This window comes from Enhydra lutris, unplaced genomic scaffold, assembly GCF_002288905.1.
Source record: "Enhydra lutris kenyoni isolate GAN:26980312 unplaced genomic scaffold, ASM228890v2 scaffoldscaffold7, whole genome shotgun sequence".
NCBI lineage: Eukaryota > Metazoa > Chordata > Mammalia > Carnivora > Mustelidae > Enhydra > Enhydra lutris.
This window is the reverse complement of record NW_019154091.1, coordinates 3,719,644-3,746,074: the sequence shown is the minus strand read 5'-3', so window position 1 is coordinate 3,746,074 and position 26,431 is coordinate 3,719,644. Positions and strand designations below refer to the sequence as shown.

The following is a 26,431-nucleotide window of genomic DNA, read 5'->3' as shown; positions in this document are numbered from 1 at the left end:
GAAAGAATAGGAAATGTAAAACTTGAGTACAGTTTCAGAGTAATGGGTGGGGTTATCAACTGGTAGTTTTGTTCTAGGGAAATGACTGGGTGGGGGGGGGCGTTCATTTTGGAGTCTCCAATCTCTCTGTCTTTAGATCTTTCATCTTACGCTGGTCAGATTCCCCAGAGAAGTCTCTGCCAGTGTCCTGCCTAGAAAGTCAAAACTTGGCTGCCAATGTTTCAGAGCCTAAGTGGATGGAGACAGGAATCTCAGCTTCCAGGATGCAAACATTCACTTGGTCCTCCAATTTTCACTATGGTTCCCCTACCCCTATCCATTCTGAGGTTTTAAAGTTCAGGGGCTGTATTATTACCCTATGTTAAAAAAAAAAAAAATTCCTCACACAAAAAAACAAAACACAACTCTCCAGGCTTCTGTTAAAGTACAGGTGAAGACCTCGGGATCTAACTTCTTCCTAAGCAGCTTTCAACCAGTACTTATTTCAGCATCCCCTTCACCCGACTTCTAGAGGCCACTGATGCCCCTGTTCTAAAATTTTGTGAGATATTATAGTATAAATATGATTGCTTTTGGTCTTACACAGAGCTGGTTTGGGAATCTGCTAAGTCTGTTACTACCTGTTCATCTGCTTCTCACATTTTAACAATTTTTTGCTGTTGCTTTCTGCTCTCTTTGTTCCTTGAGGGTTTATACCTGTATGTAAACACATGCAGCCCTGCATTGGGCACCCTGCTCATGGAATCTGCTTCTCACTCTCCCTCTGCCTTTCCCCCTACTTGTGTGCTCTCTTTCTCTCTCTCTCAAATAAGAAAATCTTAAAAAAAGAAAAAAATAAGCATACACACACACACACACACACACACACACACACACACACACACACGCAAACATGACTATTATTTTCATGGGGTTTTGAGAGCCAAATTAAATCAAGTGTTTAATTTCCCATATTTACCTGGAAGTCTCAAGAGCAAGTATTTCTTAATTTGTATTTAAGGTTAAAATAGAAAAGACTATGCCATGAAGTAGAATTAGAAATGACCAATGGAACAAGAAAAATGTTTCACTTTGCCTTCTATTTCAGCAGCTTGTCACCTTAATCCTATGAAAAGGCTTTAAAATCTTTACCAAAGGGTCAGAACTCTAAATATTACATGTATTATATATTTGGTCTGATAGTTATCTCATCCTTTTAGTCATAACAACTACACTTAAGGTAAGATGCTAGTTATTGCACTACAGTGCCTGAAAACCAAAAAAATCTCTCAAAATAGGCCTTGTCACATAAAAAATTAATTGGTTGCTTTGTTCCTACTTAGATTTTCATTAACTTGAGGACATAATTTAAGTGACTGTTAACCATATCACCTCTGCTTCTCCTTGTTAAAAAATAAATCTCTATTTAAAAGTCTAATTGAGAAAGTTTTCTGAAATATTTTTAAAGCATTAGCTTTCACTTTTCAATTCTAACCATCAGAAAAGACTAGCAGCAATGGCCAAGGTCGCCAAACTGTGGAAAGAACCAAGATGCCCTTCAACGGACGAATGGATAAGGAAGATGTGGTCCATATACACTATGGAGTATTATGCCTCCATCAGAAAGGATGAATACCCAAGTTTTGTAGCAACATGGACGGGACTGGAAGAGATTATGCTGAGTGAAATAAGTCAAGCAGAGAAAGTCAATTATCATATGGTTTCACTTATTTGTGGAGCATAACAAATAGCACGGAGGACAAGGGGAGATGGAGAGGAAAAGGGAGTTGAGGGAAATTGGAAGGGAAGGTGAACCATGAGAGACTATGGACTCTGAAAAACAATCTGAGGGTTTTGAAGGGGCGGGGGGTGGGAGGTTGGGGGATCCAGGTGGTGGGTATTGGAGAGGGCACGGATTGCATGGAGCACTGGGTGTGGTGCAAAAATAATGAATACTGTTATGCTGAAAAAATAAAAAATTAATAAAAAAAAAGAAAGAAAAGACTGGTATATTTATCAGTCATCTATTGCTACATAACAGTCTATCACAAAATTTAACTTAAAATACATCTTATTTGCTCATGATTTTTTTATTTCAGCAGTTCTGCTGCTTAAGCTGGCCAGTTCTTCCACTGGTTTCATGTGGAGTCAGTAAGTGGTTGCAATCACTCTATAGAGGAAGGTGGGCAGACAATGAACATGTAGATACATATCTCCCACCACCACTACCACCAAAAAAAAGTTCAGAGAGTAAAACATAGGAAAAACAATAAGGTAATGAGAGAGAAAGAGAGACTTGAGGGACAGGTGAAGGAAAAACAGTAAGGTAATTAGAGAGAAAGAGAGACTTGAGAGACAGGTGAGTAACTATCCTGGCTAAGGTATTAAAGGTGACATTTAAATTGAGACCCAAATGTTGGAAAGAAACAGTTGTGCAAAAATCTAGGCGTTGTATGAACAAAAGCCCTGGGCAGTGTCAAGCTGGGATTTTTCAGGGCAGAAGAAAAGACAATGTTTCTGGTTTATAATGAGCGAGAGGAGGAGGAGAAGAGATAAATGCATTGGTGTAGGCAAGACCAGACCATGTAGCAGGAACATGTGGACCATGGAAAGGAGTTTAGGTTTTATTCTAAATCCATGGGAAGTTGGTGAAGAGTTTTAAGCAGAAGAGGGATGAGATTTTACTTGTTTTAAAAGATCCTTGCTATGTAGAGAATGAACTGATGGAAGAAAGTGAAAATGGAATAGTTAGGAAATTATTATAGTGCTCTTGGAAACAACTTCAAAGGAAAGAGGGTAATAAAGATCAGATTCAAGATAACATTTGTGAAGAGGAGCTCAAAGAATTTGATTGCATATTGAACATGAGAGAAAGAGAGGATAGAGGATGCATATAAGCTTATGACTTGAGAATTTGGATGTGTCCCATGCTATTTTTTTTAAGATGGAAAAGGTGAGGGGGGAAGCAGATTTTTACCTTACAAGGGTATAGATCAAGAATTTTCTCTGGAACATGTTTGCTTTGAGTTGCCCTGTCATCTACCAACTAGGTTTGATGATCTGTCTCAGTACTTTATAGTCTCACTTTGTGATCCCTATCCTTGAGCAACTAACACACCATAACCCTCATTTCCTGACAAGTTACTGTGTCCCAAAGAAACTCATTGACTTCTCCAAAGCCACACAACTAAAATGAAGAGGAAGACTTGAACCCAAGACCTGTACACAGTCTTATAGAGCATTTTCACCCTTACTCACTCTCCTGCTCCAGTTTTGTAGTCAAAGGGAGATGCAGGATAAGAATCCCATTATTGAGGATTTGCCCACATGCTCAAGTTATCATTCACATTCGAGGCAATTGTCCATCTACTAGCCACATGTGGCTATTTATATTTTAATTTTAATCAGTTAAAATTAAGTAAAAATTTACTTTCTCATTTGTGCTATCCCCATTATAAATGTTCAGTAGCTTCATGTGACTAGTGACTATCATATTGGATAGCATAGATAAAGAATATTTTCACTATCTCAGAAATTCTTACTCAATAACACTGGACTCTAGGTAATTTGTACTAAATGTGAAGAAAGTGTAGTCATATCTTAATATGCCTAAAAGGAAAGTTAAAAAAAAAAGAGCTTGTATTTGTTTAAAAGTAACACATTTAATGATAAGCTGATTTTTTACCCAGCTCTAATGAACACCTTTCCCCAATTCACACCCTCGAATGTTTGTGTGTTTCTCATTTTATCTAATAAGAATAGATGCTCCTCTGAGGAGAGAAACTAGATTGGTTCCACCTTTGCATTATCCTCATTCAAAATACACACATGCATAACACCCACATTCCTTTGTACCCACTGCCCACCTCCACATGAAACACTCTCAGTGATCAGTTCTTTGCACAGAACAAGCAGAACATTTACAGAATGTTTACAGCCAGCCTATCACAGTACTTGACAACACTGCTGTGGGTGGTTGGCTATGGGAGAACATATAACTGAGTGCAAATAACCACAGCCTCAGAGAGTCTGTAGCTAAAACATAATTTCATCACATATTCTCTTCCAATTTTTGCCCTTCGTCCTATGGAGGAGATTGGGAGGCTCACCAAGTGAAAACTGAGGGCTGCTGACCTCCAGAGAAAGCAGGAGAGTAGAGACCCTAGAGGGGAGTCTATAGGAACTTCAGGCTTGGGTTTGCCCATTACTTGGTGACAAGTCAGCAGGGTCTTCCTCATGGGGCAAGATGAAAGCATCCAGAAAGTGCCATTCACACACACATGCATACAGGCAGGCATATGCTCTCAGCAGTTCCTTTTACAAATGAATGGGAAAATTTGGAACTGACAGATGGGTTTTGAATCCTTCCTCAGTTGTGTGACTTTGGGCATATTATATAACTACTCCAAAGGGTCGAATAAGGAGACGTATGTGCAGAGCTTCAATCACAAAATTATTCCTCTGCCAATTTAGTGTATTCCTCTCCTTATCCTCTAGGGTGGAGGAGAGAACAAACCTAGAACAGAAATTGCATTTTCTCTTTAAAATTTTCATGTTTTTTTTTCTTAAAAGATTGATTTTATTTATTTGACAGATGACAAGTAGGCAGAGACAGGCAGAGAGAGAGAGAGGGAGGGAGGCAGCCTCCCTGCTGAGCAGAGAGCCCGATGTGGGGCTCGATCCCAGGACCCTGAGATCACGACCCGAGCCGAAGGCAGAGGCTTTAACCCACTGAGCCACCCAGGCGCCCCTTTCATGTTTTTTTATAGGTAGTACTTAATGAATGATAAAAATTTCCTAAATGTGTCAGTGACGTTTCCTTCCTTTCCAGCCACCTAGTTCTCCCCAGAGGCAGTTAGTATTTCTGGATGTCTATATGTCCTTTCTGTAGCCACCTGTGCATGTGCAAGCAAATAAATACATCATTACATTTATATGTACTTCCTCATATGTGTATGTTTTTCTCTTTGATACAAATAGCCATGAGGCACCTGGGTGGCTCAGTTAGTTAAGCATCTGCTGTTCCCCCAGGTCATGATCCTGGGGTCCTGGGATTGAGCCCCAAGTCTGACTCCCTGCTCAGCGGGGAGTCTGCTTCTCCTTCTGCCCTTCTCCTGCTTGTGTGCTCTCTCTCTCTCTCTCTCTCTCAAGTAAATAAATAAAATCTTTAAAAAAAAACAAATAGCTGTCTATTTTGAACCTTGTTTTCCTCTGTAGTACCTTGAGGATTTTCTTATATCTACACTGAACACCCTTAATCTCTTTACAGATGCAGAGTATTTCATTGTCGAATTGTACTATAATTTGTCTTTACTCCCACTGGTGAATTTCTTAAGTCATTTTTAGAATTTTGCTATTATAACCCATGCCATAATTTTATTATCTGTCATTTTGCACATGGATAAATATATTTGTAGAATAAACTTCCTTTTTTTAAGATTTTATTTATTTATTTGACAGAGATCACAAGTAGGCAGAGAGGCAGGCAGAGAGAGAGAGGAGGAAGCAGGCTCCCCACTGAGCAGAGAGCCTGATGAGGGGCTCGATCCCAGGACCCTGAGATCATGACCCGAGCTGAAGGCAGAGGCTTTAACCCACTGAGCCACCTGGGCGCCCCCGTAGAATAAATTTCTAAAAGAATTGCTGGTCAGAAGATATGTATATATGTATATTATACATAGTTATTAATATTATTATAAACACATATATTTATATATAATATATAATTTTGTTAGACTTGGCTAAATGGCCATTATAGAATTTGTACCAGTTTGCTGATCTGCCATTAATGTATGAAAGCAGAGTTTCTAAGCCAGTACAGAGCACTGACACCTCAGAGACTGAGCCCCCAAGTCTTTTTTTTTTTTCACCATTTAATTTAATTTCTTTTCAGTGTAACAGAATTCATTGTTTATGCACCACACCCAGTGCTCCATGCAATATGTGCCCTCCATAATACTCCATAGTGTATATGGACTACATCTTCCTTATCCATTCATTCGTTGAAGGACATCTTGGTTCTTTCCACAGTTTGGTGACTGTGGCCATTGCTGCTATAAACATTGGGGTACAGATGGCCCTTCTTTTCACTACATCTGTATCTTTGGGGTAAATACCTGGTAGTGCAATTGCAGGGTCATAGGGAAGCTCTATTTCTAATTTCTTAAGGAATCTCCACACTGTTCTCCAAATTGGCTGCACCAACTTGCATTCCCACCAACAGTGTAAGAAGGTTCCCCTTTCTCCACATCCTCTCCAATACACGTTGTTTCCTGCCTTGCTAATTTTGGCCATTCTAACTGGTGTAAGGTGGTATCTCAATGTGGTTTTAATTTGAATCTCCCTGATGTGAGCCCCCAAGTCTTATGTTTGCCAGAATAGTGAGAGGGAGAGGTAGACTCCCTGCCAAGCATGGAGCCTGATGCTGGACTCAGTCCCCGGACACCAGGATCATGATCTGAGCTAAAGAAAGTGACTTAATCAACTGAGCCACCCAGGAGCCCTGAGCATAACTTTTATTTTTTTAAATTATAGTTTAAGTTTTTAATTTTTTAAATTTCTTTTCAGTGTAACAGAATTCATTGTTTATGCACCACACCCAGTGCTCCATGCAATATGTGCCCTCCATAATACCCACCACCAGGCTCCCCCAACCTTCCAACCTCCGCCCCTTCAAAACCCTCAGATTGTTTTTCAGAGTCCATAGTCTCTCATGGTTTATCTCCCCCTCCAATTCCCCTCAACTCCCTTCTCCTCTCCATCTCCCCATGTCCTCTGTGTTATTTGTTATGCTCCACAAATAAGTGAAACCATATGATAATTGACTCTCTCTGCTTGACTTATTTCACTCAGCATAATCTCTTCCAGTCCCATCCCTGTTGCTACAAAACTTGGGTATTCATCCTTTCTGATGGAGGCATAATACTCCATAGTGTATATGGACTACATCTTCCTTATCCATTCATCCATTGAAGGACATCTTGGGTTCTTTCCAGAGTTCAGTGACTGTGGCCATTGCTGCTATAAACATTGGGGTACAGATGGCCCTTCTTTTCACTACATCTGTGTCTTTGGGGTAATACCCAGTAGTGCAATTGCAGGGTCATAGGGAAGCTCTATTTTTAATTTCTTTGGTGACTCTTGAGTGAGTAAGGCAGGTGGGTGATGGCTGGAGGAAGGAGGAAGTCAGGCTCCTGCCTATTTTTAATTTCTTAAGGAATCTCCACACTGTTCTTCAAATTGGCTGCACCAACTTGCATTCCCACCAACAGTGTAAGAAGGTTCCCCTTTCTCCACATCCTCTCCAATACACGTTGTTTCCTGCCTTGCTAATTTTGGCGATTCTAACTGGTGTAAGGTGGTATCTCAATGTAGTTTTAATTTGAATCTCCCTGATGTGAGCCCCCAAGTCTTATGGTTGCCAGAACAGCCCAGCTTACATGGTGCTTATATGTGTGCATGCACATGTGTATGTGAATCATTTGAAGAAGGTTGTTTTGGCTAAGTGGCTAAGGAAAGCTTGAGAATAACGATGTCAAGAGTCATCACTGTGCCTTCTCTTAGCCCTTCAGTTTGAAAGAGAAACAGAGAAAATGAGATTGTTCCATACCCAGTACGAAAATCCTTTGGCAGTTCTCTCCTTTGTGGAGAGAATGGTTCAGGTGGTAGCTGAAAAGATGAAATGGGTAGAAATATTTCCAGGAAGAAGAATTAGATGCCAAGGTATAACGAGATGATATTTAGTCACATAACCCCCAGTGTTAGCAGGTATTCTCCAGAAGGTCCGTTCATTTGAGCCAATTGTAAGGTCTGATCATGAGCCAAGACCTGTGCTAGAATACAGAAATGAGCATGGCTGGTCCCTGCCCTCAAGAAGCTCATCCAGAGAAGTCAAGTATGTAGGCAGACAGTTTCTATATGATGTCATAGAAACAACAGCAATGATGACAGCTAACTCTGAGAGCTTATTAAACATCAGACAGTGGGGCTCTGCAATGCTTGTCACCTCGCCTGATTCTTCCAAACAAAAATGCTATGAAAGTAATTACAGTGTTATCCCCGTTTCACAAAAGAGGAAACCAAGATCTAGGGAAGTTGAGGGACAGTTCAATACCCATAGTAAGTGACAAAATAGGGTTTATTCTGTGGACTGTCTCACTTCAAAGTCTTAAGGGGGAAGGAAGGGTAATATTAGAACTTAAAGCTGCATTAAATGGTTTTATCCCTCCTTCTCTTAGTGTAGCACCACATTGCTTTTCAGGAGGAGGCCCAGGGGCTCAAGGAAGATCCTTAGAGGGAGATGTGCCCTGAGCTGAGGCTCAAAGAATTAGTGGAAACAAGGAAAGTATTCCAGGCAGAACAGCTCTTGGGCTGATCTCAAGGAGAGTCAGCCTCCAGGAGTCAGGAAGTTTTTAGCACAGGGAGACAGGTAAGTGGAGTGGGTAAGAGGGCAACCTCTGGAGTCAGACTGCCTGAGTTGAAATCCTGGCGCTCCTCCTTAGTTGAGTAACTTTGGGGGCATCACTCACCTTCTCTAATTCTTCATCTGTAAGACAGAGCTATAAAAGACTATGTCCTGTGTTATTGCAAGGATTTAATGAGTTAATATATCTGGGGTGCTTAAAATAGTGCCTGGCACGTGCCCTATGTATTTGTTCCCACTATAGAATCTCCTGGCTCCAGGTACAACCTAGATAGAAGAAAGAGGAAAACAAAATTTTGAAGCTCATCTGCAGTGCTTATTATAGAGAATGATTACATGAGCTCACAAAATGTAATGTGGTGCTATAAAAGGAGAAGAAAGCAGAAAACCATTTAATGGAGGAGGGACATGGGCTTTTAGGCCAGAATTGTCCCGTCAAGCATAGTCATACTTATCAGCTTTCAGTTATCATCTGGTATTGTGAGTCAAAAATGGACTTTTTGATTTGTCTCTTTTTTTTAATGGCACCTTTATTTGATATTAAAGTGGAATTGTCTGTCTTAAATAAGGTGAAAAAGTAGAGAAGGATAAAATAAAAGGAACTGCATTCAGTGTAACTTTTGGTTTTCTTCTCTCCCTCTTTGGTGCAATAAGATGTTTTCAGAAAACCCTAAAGAAAATACCAGCTAAGCTCTGCAGCTTCCTCATTCACCCACATATCATTTATCTCTCATCTACCAAGTCAAATTACTTTTTCTGAGAATAGTTTTCTATAACAGAATCCTAGGGAAGTAAAAGAGGAAAATACTTCTCAGGGAACCAACTCATGTGATTTACATTTTATTTTCACATTCTCTGGCCTTTATCCCCTTTTTATGTTATCTCAAACTCACATTCCCAGCTTGTTCCCAAACCAGATCCCATGCGTGGACTGTCTTCTCTGGGTCAGTTTTCTCTCTTCCACCTGGCATTTAAACAACTCTTGGGAATCTATCTTCTTGAAGAAAAAACTTTAATAGCAATTTCCCTAACATAAATCCCAATGGCCCTCACTTACTGCTATTCAAAAATATATACCTGTATTTGTACGAGCCACTCACTAGATACTGGGGCTATAGAAATTAGTATGATTCAGCCTTTTGTCCTGAAGGAGTTCAGTTTTGTGTGGTATCCAGACATGCAAAGGGAGGTTGATTCTGCCATCTCTGCCATACAATCATGTTCACTTCCTTTATGGTTTGTCTTTCCTGTTAGACTGTAAGCCTCTTAAGAACAAAGATTTTATGTTTTGTTTACTACTGTGTAACCAGTACCCTAGACAGAGCCCTTAATAAACATTTGCTGAATGAATGAGTGGATGAATGAATGAAAAGAAGTGAAAATACAGAATAATTGATAAATCAATATACTCACAAGATAAGAAGTAGCACAGAGGAGGGCATACTGCATTATTTGTGGGAAAGGAGTGGAGTTGGAGTAGTGAGGAGACCTGTTGGGGGAGGTGGCTTCTGAGCTGGGTTTTGAAGAGGCAGGGGCTTGCACATTGATAATCCTTGCACAATGTCCCCACTCTTAGGAGGTACCTCATAAAAGTTTGCTGAGTTAATAAAGTTCACAATTTATGAAGCAATTATACTTACAGTATGTCTAATATTATACCGTTAAACACATTCCTGGAAAGGGAAGACATGGCCTCTTCATGCTGGATGTTGTGGTCCTGGAAGCTCTGTCACCTAAAACCTCTCAGTTATCAGTAGGGTAGTGGTATCCACTGGAAAGCCCAGTGTCTTGGTGTGTGTGTATGAGCTCTGTGAGAAACTTTAGAGGCTGGGTCATCCACTGGCTGATAAAGAAAGCAAATACAAGTATATGCTTTAGGAGAGGAGTCCCATTCAGCAAGGAACATGGGAAAGGAACAGACAGAGGCCCTGAGCTAGACCAGAGCTTATTACCTAATTTTCATATTCACCACCCAAATCAGTTTCACATCTTAAAATTTCTGAAAAACCAGGTGGTTATGACATGGAAGGGGATGAGGTGAGAGATGAGAGGAGATAAAAACAAAATACATTTTTATTTGCATATATCTAATGACCTTATTGAGGAAAAATTTTATTTTATTTTAAGGTTTTTAAATTGCATTTAGCTCCAGCTCCTTCCTGGCATAATTATGTTAATGCTCAGGAGACTAAGAATCCAAACTACTGAGGTGTGTGAACTTCCTGCCCCTGGTGTGCTCTCTGGGCTCTCTCATGCTGTTCCAGACCTACCCTTTCTGTGACCTATTGAAGACACCTCTGTATGAGTAACACCACATTATGTCAAAGATTAGATTCATCACCTCCAATTAACCTTCAGCTTGTGTTTTCAATATGTGTGTGCAGCTTCATCATACACAACAAAGATACTTTCTTCAACAACGCCACAAGAAGTAGAATCGTACATCATATTTTACAAAGAATAAAGTATGAAGAAGGAAAAAACAAAATTGGTAAGTAGTTTATTAGTATAACAAGCTGTATCTAATTCGGGAATGACAGAATTTTTTCTTTGGCTTTATAAAATTTATATCAATTCTATAACTGTTCATCATTTATAAAATCTCTCTTCCCTTGGTGGGTAGCTCACAAGGTGTAAAAATCTCAATACCATCCTTAGATCTCTTTAAAATAGCATGTTACCTCATTTGCCTAAGATCATGGAGAAATTCTCTCAGTTCCAACAAATATTTATGGAATGTTCATTGTGTACCAGGCATTGGGCTGGATGTTGGGGAGATGGGCATGGTTCTCTCCCGGGGCATATATTCAAGAAGGTAAAAGCTTACAATAAACAAATAAGTAAATACGGTGAATAACAAAGAAAAAACTGAAATGGTGGGTTCAAGTTGAAATGAAGTGGTCAGGGGAAGCTTCATTGAGAAGCCAGGGTTTGAACTGAGACCTGATGAAAAGAAAGGACTGATGTAGGAAGATGGTGGTGGCAGGGGGTTGGGAAGTTGTTCTATGCAAGTGCAGAGATGAGCTGTCACACATAAATAAATTCTCCAAATAATCACCTTCACCATTAAACAGCTTTTATAATGCACATATATGTATTTTTATTTAACTTGTTAAAATTCAGCATAATTAATATACAGTGTTATATTAGCTTCAGGTGTACTATATAGGAATTCAACAGTTCTGTACACAATGCTCATCCTGATAAGTATACCTTAATCCCCTTCACATATTTCACCCACCCACTAACTCTCACCTCTGGTAAAAATGAGTTTGTTCTCTTTAGTTAAGAGTTTATCTTTTGGTTTATTTCTTTTATTCATTGTTTGTTTCTTATATTCTACAGAGTAGTGAAATCATATGCTATTTGTCTTTTTCTGACTGACTTATTTCATTCAGCATTCCATTTTCTAGATCCATCCATGTTGTTGCAAATGGCAAAATTTCATTCTTTTCTATGGCTGAGTAATAGTCTATTGTGTGTGGGGGATGTATGTATGTATACCACATCTTTACCCATTCATCTATTTGTGGACACTAAACTTATATTTGGAGGATTTTTATGAGAAACTTTCCATATTACCAAATTTTCTCCATTTTTAAATTAACGTATAATGTAGTATTTGCCCCAGGGGTACAGATCTATGAATCATCAGGCTTACACATTTCACAGCACTCACCATACATAGCACATACCTTCCGCAATGCCCATAACCCAAACACCCTATCCCTACCCCCTTCATCCCCCAGCAACCTTCAGTTTTTTTCATGAGATTAATGGTCTCTTATGGTTTATCTCCCTCCAGATCCCATCTTATTTCATTTTTTCCCTCCCTACCCCCCATAACTCCCTGCCATGCCTCTCAAATTCCTTATATCAGAGCGATCATATGATAATTTTCTTTCTCTGATTGACTTATTTCACCTAGCACAATACCCTCTAGTTCTATCCATATCATTGCAAATGGCAAGATTTCGTTTCCTCTAATGGCTTCATAGTATTCCATTGTGTATACCATTGTGTGTGTGTGTGTGTGTGTATGTATATATATATATATATATATATATATATATATTCTGATTTATATTTCCTGATGCCAAGTGATATATTTCCTGATGCCAAGTGATGTTGAGCAAGTTTTCATCTGTCTGTTGGCCATTTGGATGTATTCTTTGTCAAAATGTCTGTTCATGTCTTCTGCCCATTTCTTGATTGGATTATTTGTTCTTTGGTTGCTGAGTTTAATAAGTTCCTTATACATTTTGGATACTAGCCCTTTATCTGATATGTCATTTGTAAATATCTTCTCCCATTCTGTCAGTTGTCTTTTGGTTTTGTTGACTATTTCCTTTGCTGTACAAAAGCTTTTGATCTTGATGAAGTCCCAATAGTTCATTTTTTACCCTTGCTTCCCTTGCCTTTGGCGATGCTTCTAGGAAGAAGTTGCTGTGGCTGAGGTCAAATAGGTTGCTGCCTGTGTTCTATTCAAGGATTTTGATGGATTCCTGTCTCACATTGAGGTCTTTCATCCATTTTGAGTCTATTTTTGTGTGTGGTGTAAGGAAATGGTCCAGTTTCATTCGTCTACATGTGGCCATCCAATTTTCCCAACACCATTTGTTGAAGAAACTGTCTTTTTTCCACCAGACATTCTTTCCTGCTATATTGAAGATTAGTTGATCAAAGAGTTAAGGGTCCATTTGTGGGCTCTCTGTTCTGTTCCATTGATCTATTTGTCTGTTTATTGAAGATTAGTTGATCAAAGAGTTAAGGGTCCATTTGTGGGCTCTCTGTTCTCTGTTCCATTGATCTATGTGTCTGTTTTTGTGCCAGGACCATACTATTTTGATGATTACAGCTTTGTAATAGAGCTTGAAGTCTGGAATTGTGATGTCACTAACTTTGGCTTTCTTTTTTTAACATTCCTCTGGCTATTCATGGTCTTTTTTGGTCCCATATGAATTTTAGGGTGATTTGTTCCATTTCTTTGAATAAAGATGATGGTATTTTGATAGGGATTATGTTAAATGTGTAGATTGCTCTAGGTAACATAGACATTTTCACATTTGTTCTTCCAATCCATGATCATGGAATGTTTTTCCATTTCTTTGTGTCTTCCTCAATTTCTTTCATGAGTACTTTAAAGTTTTCTGAGTTCAGATTCGTTGCCTCTTTGTTTAGGTTTATTCCTCAGTATCTTATGGTTTGGGGTGCAATTGTAAATGGGATCGACTCTTGAATTTCTCTTTCTTCTGTCTTGCTTTTGGTGTAGAGAAGTGCAACTGATTTCTGTGCATTGATTTTATATCCTGACATTTTACTGAATTCCTGTATGAGTTCTAGCAGTTTTGGAGTGGAGCCTTTGGGTTTTCCACATAAAGTATCATATCATCTGCAAAGAGTGAGGGTTTGACTTCTTTTTTGCCTATTCAGATACCTTTAATTTCTTTTTGTTCTCTGATTGCTGAGGCTAGGACTTGTAGTATGATGTTGAATAGTAGTGGTGATAGTGGATATCCCTGCCATGTTCCTGACCTCAGGGGAAAAACTCTCAGTTTTTCCCCATTGAGAATGATATTCGCTGTGGGTTTTTCATAGATGGCTTTGGTGATATTGGGGTATGTACCCTCTATCCCTACACTTTGTTGAGTTTTTATCAAGAAAGGATGCTGTACTTTGTCAAATGCTTTTTCAGCATCTATTGAGAGTATCATATGGTTCTTGTTTTTTCTTTTATTAATGTACTGTATCACATTCATTGACTCGTGGATGTTGAACCAACCTTGCAGCCCTGGAATAAATCCCACTTTATTGTGGTGAATAATACTTTTAATGTACTGTTTGATCTTATTGACTAATATTTTGGTGAGAATTTTTACACCTATGTTCATCAAGGATATTCGTCTGTAATTCTCTTTTTTGATGGGATCTTTGTCTGGTTTTGGGATCAAGGTAATGCTGCCCTCATAAAACGAGTTTGGCAGTTTTCCTTCCATTTCTTTTTTTTGCAACAGTTTCAGGAGAATAGGTTTTAGTTCTTTAAATGCTTGGTAGAATCCCCCTGGGAAGCTGTCTGGCCATGGGCTCTTGTTTGTTGGGAGATTTTTGATGACTGCTTCAATCTCCTTACTGGTTATGGGTCTGTCGGGTTTTCTATTTCTTCCCGGTTCAGTTTTGGTAGTTTATACATCTCTAGGAATGCATCCATTTCTTCCACCTTGTCAAATTTGCTGGTGTATAGTTGCTCATAATATGTTCTTTTAATTGTTTGTATTTCTTTGGTGTTGGTTGTGATCGCTCCTCTTTCATTCATGATTTTATTAATTTGGGTCCTTTCTCTTCTCTTTTTGATAAGTCTGGCCAGTGGTTTATCAATCTTATTAATTCTTTCAAAGAAGCAGTTCCTAGGGGCGCCTGGGTGGCTCAGTGGGTTAAAGCCTCTGCCTTCAGCTGAGGTCATGGTCCCAGTCTCCCGGGATCGAGCCCCATGTCGGGCTCTCTGCTCGGCAGGGAACCTGCCTCCTCCTCTCTCTCTCTCTGCCTGCCTCTCTGCCTACTTGTGATCTCTATCTGTCAAATAAATAAATAAAATCTAAAAAAAAAAAGAAGAAGCAGTTCCTAGTTTTGTTGATTTGTTCTACTGTTCTTTTGGTTTCTGTTTCATTGATTTCTGCTCTGATCTTTATGATTTCTCTTCTCCTGCTGGATTTAGGCTTTCTTTGATGTTCTTTCTCCAGCTCCTTTAGGTGTAGGGTTAGTTTGTGTACGTGAGACCTTTCTTGTTTTCTCGAAAAAGGTTTTTACTGTATTGTATTGTATTGCTATGTACTTTCCTCTCAGGACTACCTTTGCTATGTCCCACGGATTTTGAATAGTTGTGTTTTCATTTTCATTTGTTTCCATGAATTTTTTCAATTGTTCTTTAATTTCCTGGTTGACCCATTCATTCTTTAGTAGGATGCTCTTTAGCCTCCATGTATTTGAGTTCTTTCAACTTTCCTCTTGTGATTGAGTGCTAGCTTCAGAGCATTGTCGTCTGAAAATATGCAGGGAATGATCGCAATCTTTTGGTACTGATTGAGACCTGATTTGTGACCCAGGATGAGATCAGTTCTGGAGAATGCTCCATGTGCATTAGAGAAGAATCTGTATTCTGTTGTTTTGGGATGGAATGTTCTGAATATATCTGTGATGTTCATCTGGTCCAGTGTGTCATTTAAGGCCTTTATTTCCATGTGATCTTTTACTTAGATGATGTGTGCATTTCAGTGAGGGGGGTGTTAAAGTCCTCTACTATTATTATATTATTGTCAATGTATTTCTTTAATTTTGTTATTAATTGGTCTATATAATTAGCTGCTCCCATGTTAGGGGCATAGATCTTCTTGTTGGACAGACCCTTTGAGTATGATATAGTGTCCTTCCTCATCTCTTATTATAGTCTTTGGCATAAAATCTAATTGATCTGATATAAGAATTGCAACCCCAGCTTTCTTTTGATGTCCATTAGCATGGTGAATTGTTTTCCCTCCCCTCATTTTAAATCTGGAGGTGTCTTTGGGTCTAAAATGAGTTTCTTGTACAGCATATTGATGGGTCTTGTTTTTTTATCCATTCTGATACCCTGTGTCTTTTGATTGGGGCATTTAACCCATTTACATTCAGGGTAACTATTTTAAGATATGAATTGAGTGCCATTGTATTGCCTGTATGGTAACTGTTACTGTATATTGTCTCTGTCCCTTTCTGGTCTACTACTTTTAGGCTCTCTCTGCTTAGGACCCCTTTCAATATTTCTTGTAGGGCTCGTTTGGTGTTTGTAAATTCTTTTAATTTTTTTTGTCCTGGAAGCTTTTTATCTCTCCTTCTATTTTCAGTGACAACCTAGCTAGAATTAGCATTCTTGGCTTTTTCTCATTAACTGCTCTGAATATATCATGGCAGTTCTTTCTGGCCTGCCAGGTCTGTGGATAAGTCTGCTGCCAATCTAATATTTCTACTTTTGTATGTTACAGACATTTTATCCCAAGCTGCTTTCAGGATTTTCTCTTTGTCACTATGACTTGTAAGTTTTACTATTCGATGACAGGTTGTAGACCTATTTTTATTGATTTTGAGGGTGGTTCTCTGTTTCTCCTGGATTTTAATGTTTGTTCCTTCACCAAATTAGGGAAATTTTCTACTATATTTTGCTCCAATATACCTTCTACTTCTTCTGTCTTTCTTCTTCTTCTTGGACCCCAATTATTCTAATATTATTTCATCTTATGGTATCACTTATCCCTCAAATTCTCTCCTTGTAGTCCAATAGCTCTTTGTCTCTCTTTTGCTCAACTTCTTTATTCTCCATCATTTGGTCTTCTATACCACTAATTCTCTCTTCTGCCTCATTTATCCTAGCAGTAAGAGCCTCCATTTTTTTTAAAGATATTTTATTTATTCATTTGACAGATAGAGATCACAAGTAGGCAGAGAGACAGGCAGAGAGAGAGAGGAGGAAGCAGGCTCCCCGCTGAGCAGAGAGCCCGATGCGGGGCTCGATCCCAGGCCCCTGGGATCATGACCTGAGCCGAAGGCTGAGGCTTTAACCCACTGAGCCACCCAGGCGCCCCAAGAGCCTCCATTTTTTATTGCACCTGATTAATAGCTTTTTAAATTTCAACTTGGTTAGATTTTGGTTCTTATTTCTCCAGAAAGGAATTCTCTAGTACCCTCCATGCTTTTTTCAAGCCCAGCTAGCACCTTGAGAATCATCATTCTGAACTCTAGTTCTGACATCTTACTAGTGTCCATATTGATTAGGTCCCTACCCATCAGTACTGCCTGGTTTTTTGTTTGTTTGTTTTTTGTTTTTTGTTTTTTGTGGTGAGCTTTTCTGCCTTGTCATTTTATCCTGATGAGAACAGATGAATGAGAGAACAAAATACTAAAAGTGTAGCAATGACCCCAGAAAAATATACACTAAGCAAATCAGAAGAGACCCAAAACTGGGGGGAGAAGAAAGGAGAAAAAATTTAAAAAATTAAAAATTAAATATATGTGTGTGTGTGTGTGTGTGTGTGTGTGTGTGTGTGTATCTCAGACTGGTGAGTAGAACAGAGCCATCTACTTGATTTTGGGTATATTTTGGTCTTTAGAAGGAACTAGCTCCCAAAATTTTAAAGGACAAAAAACATATATATACACAAAAATAAGGGCAAGGACAATGAAAGGATGGAATATGACTGCAAAGATGAAAATTTAAAAAGATTCTAAGGAAGGAACTGATAAGAAGTTGGTTGAAAAAAGAAAAAAAAGAGGAAAGAATGTGATCAGGCTGGAGACTAGAACAAAGCTATGTGCTAGATTTAGGGTACATTTTGGTCTTTTAGAAGAAATTGTATCCCAAATTTTTAAAGAAAAAAAATTCTCTGTGTATACAAGAAATAAGGTTAAATACAATGAAGAGATAAAATACTACTAATACAGTGAGAATTTAAAAAAAGATTTTTAGAAAATGTATTGATAAGATAAAATAATTAAAAACATTAAAATAAGAAAGAGGAAAAATTTTAAAAAATGGAATAGGAGGGGCGCATGGGTGGCTAAGTGGGTTAAGCTTCTGCCTTCAGCTCAGGTCATGATCTCAGGGTCCTGGGATTGAGCCCCACATCGGGCTCTCTGCTTAGCAGGGAGCCTGCTTCCTCCTCTCTCTCTGCCTGCCTCTCTGCCTACTTGTGATCTCTCTGTCAAATAAATAAATAAAAATCTTTTAAAAAAATGGAATAGGAAAAAAAAATTTAAAAATTTAACTTTGAAAGACTAAAGGATCATGGGGAAAAAGCCATGAATTCTAGTTGTTGCTTTCCCCTAACTCCCCTGAGTTCTGCAGTTCACATTGATTAATGAACTTGGTCTTGGCTGGGTGTTTTTGATGATCTTTTGGGGGAGGGATCTGTTGCAGTGATTCTCAAATGTCTTTGTCTGAGGTGGAATTGCACCACCCTTTCCAGGAGGCAGGCTAAGCAATCTGCTCGGGTTTGCTCTCAGTAGCTTTTGTTCCCTGAATGCTTTCTGTACAGCTTTGGAGGATGGGAATGAAAATGGTAGCCCTCTAATCTCTGCCCCTGTAGGAGCTGAGAGCTCAGGGCCCCACTCCTTAGTGTACCCTCAGAGAAAAGCAGTCAATCCTTCCCGTCTCCCTGGTCTCTGGCTGTCTCTGAGCTCACCCAGCCTGTGACCAAGCATTTCTATCTCTGGTGCACGGCCCTCTTTGGAGTCTCCAAACCCAGCAGATTCCTGTAGCTCACTCCTGTGCTGCTCCTTCTGGAGGAAGAAGGACAGGGTCTCTCTGGATCTGCCACTTGTGGGGTCCCTGCTCAAAGAGCAGTGGGCCAACTGTGCATAGGATCATGGTTTAAGGTAATCCTGAGCTAAGAGCCTCCATCTCAGCTCCGTCTCTGCATCTGGCTTCCCCACTCTGATACCTGGGAGCTCTGCCACACTTAGGCACCCCTGGTCTTTCTGTGATCCCTCATGTCCTGAGACCACACTGAGACCACAGTGTGATTCCCTGCAAGAGCTCTAACCTCCACTTAGACCCTGGAGCGACATCCCTCAGTAGAGTAAACTTCTAAAGGTTCTGATTTTTGTGCTCTGCTGCTCTCTCACTTGCTGGGAGCTGTCCCCTCCCACCAAGGTCTATCTTCCCATTGCTTCAGATTCACTGCTGCACATGTTCTACCTTCTGGAAAGCGGTGATGTTTTGTTCCTAGAATTGCTGCTCTTCTCCTCTTCTATCTCCTCTTGAGTTTGTAGGTGTTCAGAATGGTTTGATAACTATATAGCTGAACTCCTGGGACCTGATGATATTTAGGTCTCCTACTGCTCCACCTTCTTGCTCCTCCTCCCAATTATCACCGTTATTAAACAAATTATCATATATCATGATAATTCAGGTGGCTTTGTCCTTACCTGTGTCCAAATGAGACTTTTATCAATAGTTTGAATAATGACCTAGTCAGGAGACAAAAATCACACATAATTTTTACAGAGAAAGTTTAATATAAAATATATTATTAAATATTATTTATAGCAATATAAAAACTATGAGAGAGGATTGGAGTAATCAGGAATTGGCTAGTAGAGGTTAAGGAGAACTCTAGAGAATAAAGAAATAGCAGATATTAGGGGCAGTTACCACTTCTAGCAAGACTCTCCTCACAAAGCCGAGACCTATATTCTGTTGGAAGTAGTATAGCTGTGGTTCACTAGGTGGCATAGCCAAGTTTTCTGAGGGTAGTAAGGGGAACTGCCTAGAGGGCAGTAGATTCCAGGGAACCCATTCATTGGAAGGAGTTGCACCAACAACATTGCTCTGTGAAGCTGTTCAAGGAGACACCTGCCGTTGGGGAGGTCCCATGTGCTACTGACCACCATGCCCTGTAGGAAATTGATGCCATAGAAGCTATGTGTTGTAGAAGCGTGCTGAGGGGAACATATTGGTACCAGGAAGACATACTTATTCCTGCAGGGTCTTTCCAGCACCTTCTACTGACAAATCTTAACATTGTACAATCTGGTAAAGGAGAAATATTTGCAAGGTCTAGCTCCATTTTTGCAAAGAAGGCAATGGAAGTGTACTTGGAGCAAAGGGACAAATATATTGATAACTGGTACTTGGCCTAAACAGCCTGCCCATCAAGCTTTCAGGTGGGGTGGACTTTGAAATAATGCATTAAATATGTTTGCCACTGGAGTCAGGAGCATAAAAGATCTCGGTGATCTGGAAATCTCAGCCAAATCCAACAAGATGACATTTAATAGTTTGTAAATGTAAAGTCCTACACTCGAATTCAGCAAAACAACTACCCTGGTACAGTGTGGGAGAAATGTTGCTCAACAACATCATGAGAAGAACAGACTTGAGAGGCTTAGTTGAATGCAAACTCAGTGTGAGTCACTCATATGTGAAGCTGCCAAAACTACTTTGATCCCAAGCTGCATAGATTAAAATATAATAGAGAGAAAATGATAGCTATCTAGTCCAAATCTGGATACACCTGAAATAATATGTTCAGTGAGAGTTTATGTAGGTGGTGTGGTAAAATCAGACCTGATTTAGATCCTTCTTAACATCAACGGAGTTGTAGATTGGTGTATCTTCATATTCTCTGCATCAGTCACCCATCTTTGAGACCCATCCTCTCCATAAATTCCTCCATGAGCATTCCAGCTTGAAGGAATTCTTCCCTCTTCCTGTGAATTCCTATGGTAATTACTTTTAGAGTGTTTATTTGATAGATAATCGTATACAACTCTTATTATCTTGAATTCTTTATTTTCAATGTCATTATGAAAATTCTATCCCTAAAGAGAACCACTGTTAAGCTTTGGTGTATTAAATAATTCAAATATTACTTTAATTACTTTTTTCACATTTATCCCCCATTTGCCCATGTAATTTTAACAGACTTAGAGTATACTACACTAAATTTTAACACACCTTTTCCAGTTAACATTATATCATGAAAATGCTAAAAAAAAAAAAATGAGTGGAAGCGAAATGATTATAGTGGCAGCTATTCTCAATTATTTTATAAAATGCACATTTATTAAAAAACAGTGCCTTCACTAATATTGATGGTATAGTTTCTAGCACACCTCACAATTTATTATAACACACTAGTGTGTTGAGAATCTGCAGCTAAAAACCACTAGTTGGACAATAAGCTCCTTCATTGTAGATAAGTTGCCTTACTCATCATAGAGAGAGAGAGTATGTATCTTTTTATCCATTCATCAGTTCAGTGCTTTGGAAATTGGTAATGATGATCTGGAGTAGTATCTAATTAGAAATGGCCAATCACAGAGTAAATTACTAACCTAGGGTCAGGCATTATGCTAAAAATATATGTGGTAAAAACCACAAATGCTTGGTTTACCTGATGTTTCATAGTCATCTTTGGTTTCATAAATAAAAGAGATAACATTTTAGAAGAAAATTTAATTTATTGATAGAATAGTATTTATCTAATGTTATTTCCTACCTGAAACTATTTCTGAAAGTGACATCTTCCACAAAACCAACATTGTTTAGAGAGAACACCGAAATACTGATTTGTAAACGTGATTTGTAAGGACATTTTGCTGGAGTATATACTACCACTATGTAAGTTTTCTGGATTCACTCTGAATTCATTACAACTGTGAAATTCAAAACTGTTGAAATCCACTTTCAAAATAGAGCAATTAATAGATCAACATAGATTTATTTAATAATATAAGTGCATAAAATAAATTTTAAGATTGACTAGTATTTTCAAAATTGGTGCTCAAGGGGGAAGTTTCGTGAAGTGGTAGACATCAAATATTAACTACTTTCTCACTTTGCAGGACTTTCATAAATTCTGATAAGCTTACTAGGGTCGTCATCAGTCTCTTATTAGGTTCCTATGAATTCTGTTTCTTTCTAATATCTGAGATGTTAAAAGTTTATTGACGAGATATGTGTATTTCTCAATAGAAACTCCAGGCAATCAGACCTTGCCACGTAATCATTTATTCCTTCATTACAAAGGTTTTTATCGAGGGCCTCCTGCATGCTAGGCAGAATACAAAAGCTGTACAAGTATTTGCATTTCAAATGTTTTTCTTAGACATTTATTATTAATGTCAATCATCTTATTACACATTACTGTATTACTGTGATTACAAGTACCTAAACAATGATTGACCCTGCATCAGGAAAAAGTAAATCAATGCATGTTCCATTTCCCAGTGAAGCTAAACCTCTGGATTCTAATCAGGGTCTAAAGCATAGGGAGCATTCCTCTATTAGCCACTTGAGAGACACCCTTCTAGTCGTTGTCTCTGAGGTACATTTTAGGAAGCAGCATAATTCTTGATTTGAAAGACACTTTAAAGACCAACACATTCAATTTCCATTTTTGGCCAAGACAGAGAAATAGGCACAAGATTTACTCTCCCATCTGAAATAATCAAAGGAAAAACAGAAAAAAAAAAAAAACTGCAGGAGACTATGCTTTTCAAGACACTGAATGTTGGGCAGCGAAGAATAGAGATACCTGAGAGACAGAAAACAAATGAAGTGAGTGCTATGATTACATCAGCTTAACTACTTTGACATAGTTTCTAGAGGGCAGCCCAGAGAGGGAGAACCCAGGCAGAACCCAGTAGACTCCTTGAATTGAGAAGATGTTGCTAAGAGTCCAAAGAAACCAATGCAGTTAGAGTTCACAGAACAAAGTAACGAAAAGCAGAAAGTTTTGCCAAGAGAGAACCCTGAAGATCATCAGACCCCTTTAAGTATTTAGCAGAGTACTAATTACTGCCTATGTATTAGGAAACTACCCAAAGGCAGTGAAAGAACAGCCCCAAAGGATTTCCAGTGAAATAGGAACACCTTATAATTCACAGAGCATTAAACATAAGTGTTCTAAAGATCTAAAGATTCTAATCCAAAATTGAAAAGTTAATACACTGAGTAAAAAAATCGATGCCTAAATTCTTTGCTGCCTACAAGAAACTTTAAAGATGCAAATGGGTTAAAAGTAAAAGGTTCAAAGAAGTTATAACATGCTTAATCAAAATAAAGCTGAAATGGCTATATTGATATCAGACAAAATAGATTTCAGAGCAAAGAATATTATCAGGGATAAAAGTAAATTCAGGGAATTCATCAGGAGGACAGAACAATCCCACAAGCCTGGAGTTTCAAACTACATGAAGCAAAACCTGACAGAACTGCAAAGAGGAATAGACAATTCCACAATTATAGTTGGATATTTAAATACTTCTTTGTCAGTAATTAATAGAATAAATAGAAAATCTGTAGGGGTTAGAAAACCTGAACAATATCAGTGAACATAACTGATCTTTTAGATCACTCCCCAAAACAGCAGAATACATTTTTTTTTCAAATGCACATAGAACATAACCAAGATAGGCCATCCTTGGGGACATAAAATAAGACTTAATAGATCTAAAGGCATTCAAATCATACAGAGTATTTTTTTTAAGATTTTATTTATTTATTTGACAGAGATCACAAGCAGGCAGAGAGGCAGGCAGAGAGAGAGGAGGAAGCAGGCTCCCTGCTGAGCAGAGAGCCCGATGTGGGGCTCAATCCCAGGACCCTGAGATCATGACCTGAGCCGTAGGCAGCAGCTTAACCCACTGAGCCACCCAGGCCCCCAGAGTTTTTGACCACAGAAAGATTAAATTCAATGTTAATATGAAGGTGATCTCTGGGAATATTACAGATACTTAAAACTAATACCTTTTAAATAACTCATCAGTGAAAGAAGAAGTCAAAAGAAAAATCAGCATGTTGTACTCAATGAAAATGAAAATTAAATATCAAAATGTGCAATATTTAAGGACTAATTTATAGTGCTATGTGCCTATATATGAAAAGAAATATCCAAATTAATGACCACCACTTCCACCTAAACAAGAAAAAGAAATTAAAGTAGGTAGATGAAAAGGAATAATAAAAGAGAAGAAATCAATGAAATAGAAAACAGAAAAAATAATACAGAAAATAAATGGAACCAATAGATGTTCCTTTGAAAAAATTTATAAACCTTGTGAACATACCCAAGGTGACTTACCAGTGAGTCATGCCCAGTGTAATTCCTTTCCCTTAAGTGTAGGTAGAAACTGTAGCTTACATTTAGCCAACAGAACATTGCAAAGCTAATTGTGTCACTCCTGTGATTATGTTACACTATATGGAAAAGTTTAGGAGATCTTCCAGATGTGAAAGAGTTCTTAACCAGTTTGACATCAACTTAATCAAAGGGAAGATCATCCTGGATGGTCCCGACCTAATCAGGTAAGCCCTTTAAGAGTGTTTAGGCCTGCCCCCAGCTCAGAAACTTGCAGCAACAGGGTCTCCTCTCTGTTGCTGGTTTTGAAGAAGCAAATTGTGAATATAGCAACTGCAAGGAAATTAATTCTGTCCAATAATCAATGGATCCTTTCCTAGTTGAACCTCCAGGTAAGAATGCAGTCTAGACCAAACCTTCACTTTGGTTTTGTGAGACTCAAAACAGACAACGTAGGTAAATCATGCCCAGACTTCTGAACAAAAGAAACTGTGAGATAATAAATGGCTATTGTTTTTAGCTACTGCATTTCTTGCGATTTGTTACAGTGACAGAAAACAAATACAAATTTCTAATCAGGCTTATCAGGAAGAAGAGAGAGAAAACAAAAATTCTTAAATTTCCAGGAATAGGAGAGATGCTGTCACCAAAAATGTTGGGAGTATATTAAGGGACTATTTGAATAATCTTCTGTCAATAAATTCAACAACTTAAATGAAATGGACACATTTCTGGACAGATGCAAATAATCAAAACCCATTCAAGAAAAAAATCTTGTGTTGTTGATTTTAGCCTTTCTGACTAGTGTGAGGTGATATCTAATTGTGGTTTTGATTTGCATTTTCCTGATGATAAGTGCTGTAAGGATCTTTCATGTGTCTGTTGGCCATCTGTATGTCTTTGCAAAGATGTCTATTCATGTCTTCTGTCCATTTTCTAATTGGGTTATTTTGCTTTTTGGGTGTTGAGTTGTTTAGGTTCTTTACATATTTTGGATACTAATCCTTTATCAGATATGTCATTTGCAAATATCTTCTCCCATTCTATAGGTTGCCTTTTACTTTTGTTGTTTCCTTTGCTGTGCAGAAGCTTTTTATTTATTTTGATGTGGTCCCAGTTTGCTTTTGTTTCCCTTGTCTCAGGAGACATTTCTAGAAAGAAGTTCTTACAGCTGATGTCAAAGAAGTTACAGCCTGGGTTTTCTTCTAGGATTTTTGTGGTTTCAAGTCTCACATTTAGATCTTTAATCTATTTTGAATTTATTTTTATGTATATTGTAAGACAATGGTCCAGTTTTCTCCACACCATTTGTTGAAGAGACTTTTTCCCATTGGATATTTTTTCCTGCTTTGTTAAAGATTAATTGGCCATATAATTGTGGGTTCATTTCTGGGTGTTCTATTTTGTTCTATTGATATATGTGTCTATTTTTGTATCGGTATCATACTGTTTTGATTACCACAGCTTTTTAAAAAAAGATTTTATTTATTTGAGAGAGAGAAAGCAAGTGGGTTGAGGGTCAGAGGGAAACAATCTCAAGCAGACTCTGCACTGAGTGCAGAGCCTGATGCAGGGCTCAATTCCACCACACTGAGATCATGATCTGAGCCAAAACCAAGAGTCAGACACTCAATCAACTGAGTCACCAAGGCACCCCAATTACTACAACTTTGTAATATAGTTTGATGCCCAGAATTGTGATGCCTCCAGGTTTTCTTTTCCTTTTCAAGATTGCTCTGGCTATTTGGGGTCTTTTGTGGTTCCATGTAAATTTTGTTTGTTCAAGGTCTGTGAAAAATGCTTTGGTATTTTGATAGGGATTGCATTAAATGTGTAGATCGCACAGGTGTTGGTGAGGATATGGAGAAAAGGGAACTGTCTTGCACTTTTGGTGGGAATACAAACTGGTACAGCCACTCTGGAAAACAGTACGAAGATTCCTCAAAAAATTAAAAATAGAACTATCCTATAATCCAGCAATTGCACTATTAGGTATTTAACCAAGGAATACAAAAAATTCTAACTCAGAAGGATACACAAACCCAAATGTTTAAAGCAGCATTATCTACAATAGCCAGCCCAAGTGTCTATTAGCTGATGAATGGATAAGGAAGATGTGGTATATATGCACAATGGAATATTACTCAGCCATAAAAATAGAATGAAATCTTGCCATTTGCAATGACATAGGTGGAGCTAGAGAGTATTATACTAAGCAAAATAAGTCAGAGAAAGATAAATACTATATGATTTCACTTGTATATGGAATTTAAGAATCAAAACAAATGAGCAAAGGGACAAAAAGAGAGAGAGGTAAACCAATAAACAATTAAAAGTTTATAGTTATAAACTTTTATATATATAAACAATATATAAAAAGTTATAGTTAACTATAGGGAATAAATTAATGGTTACCAAA

At 38.3% G+C, this 26,431-nt stretch overlaps 1 protein-coding gene across 1 annotated transcript in view; it reads left to right on the top strand.

Moving 5' to 3' along the window:
* Positions 1–26,431, top strand: part of LOC111142315 (anoctamin 4) — a 238,137-nt gene that overhangs the window by 109,678 nt on the left and 102,028 nt on the right. Inside the window, exon 8 of the mRNA XM_022495363.1 lies at positions 10,786–10,892. Coding sequence (XP_022351071.1) covers positions 10,786–10,892 — 107 coding nt within the window. The remainder of the gene's footprint in view (positions 1–10,785; positions 10,893–26,431) is intronic.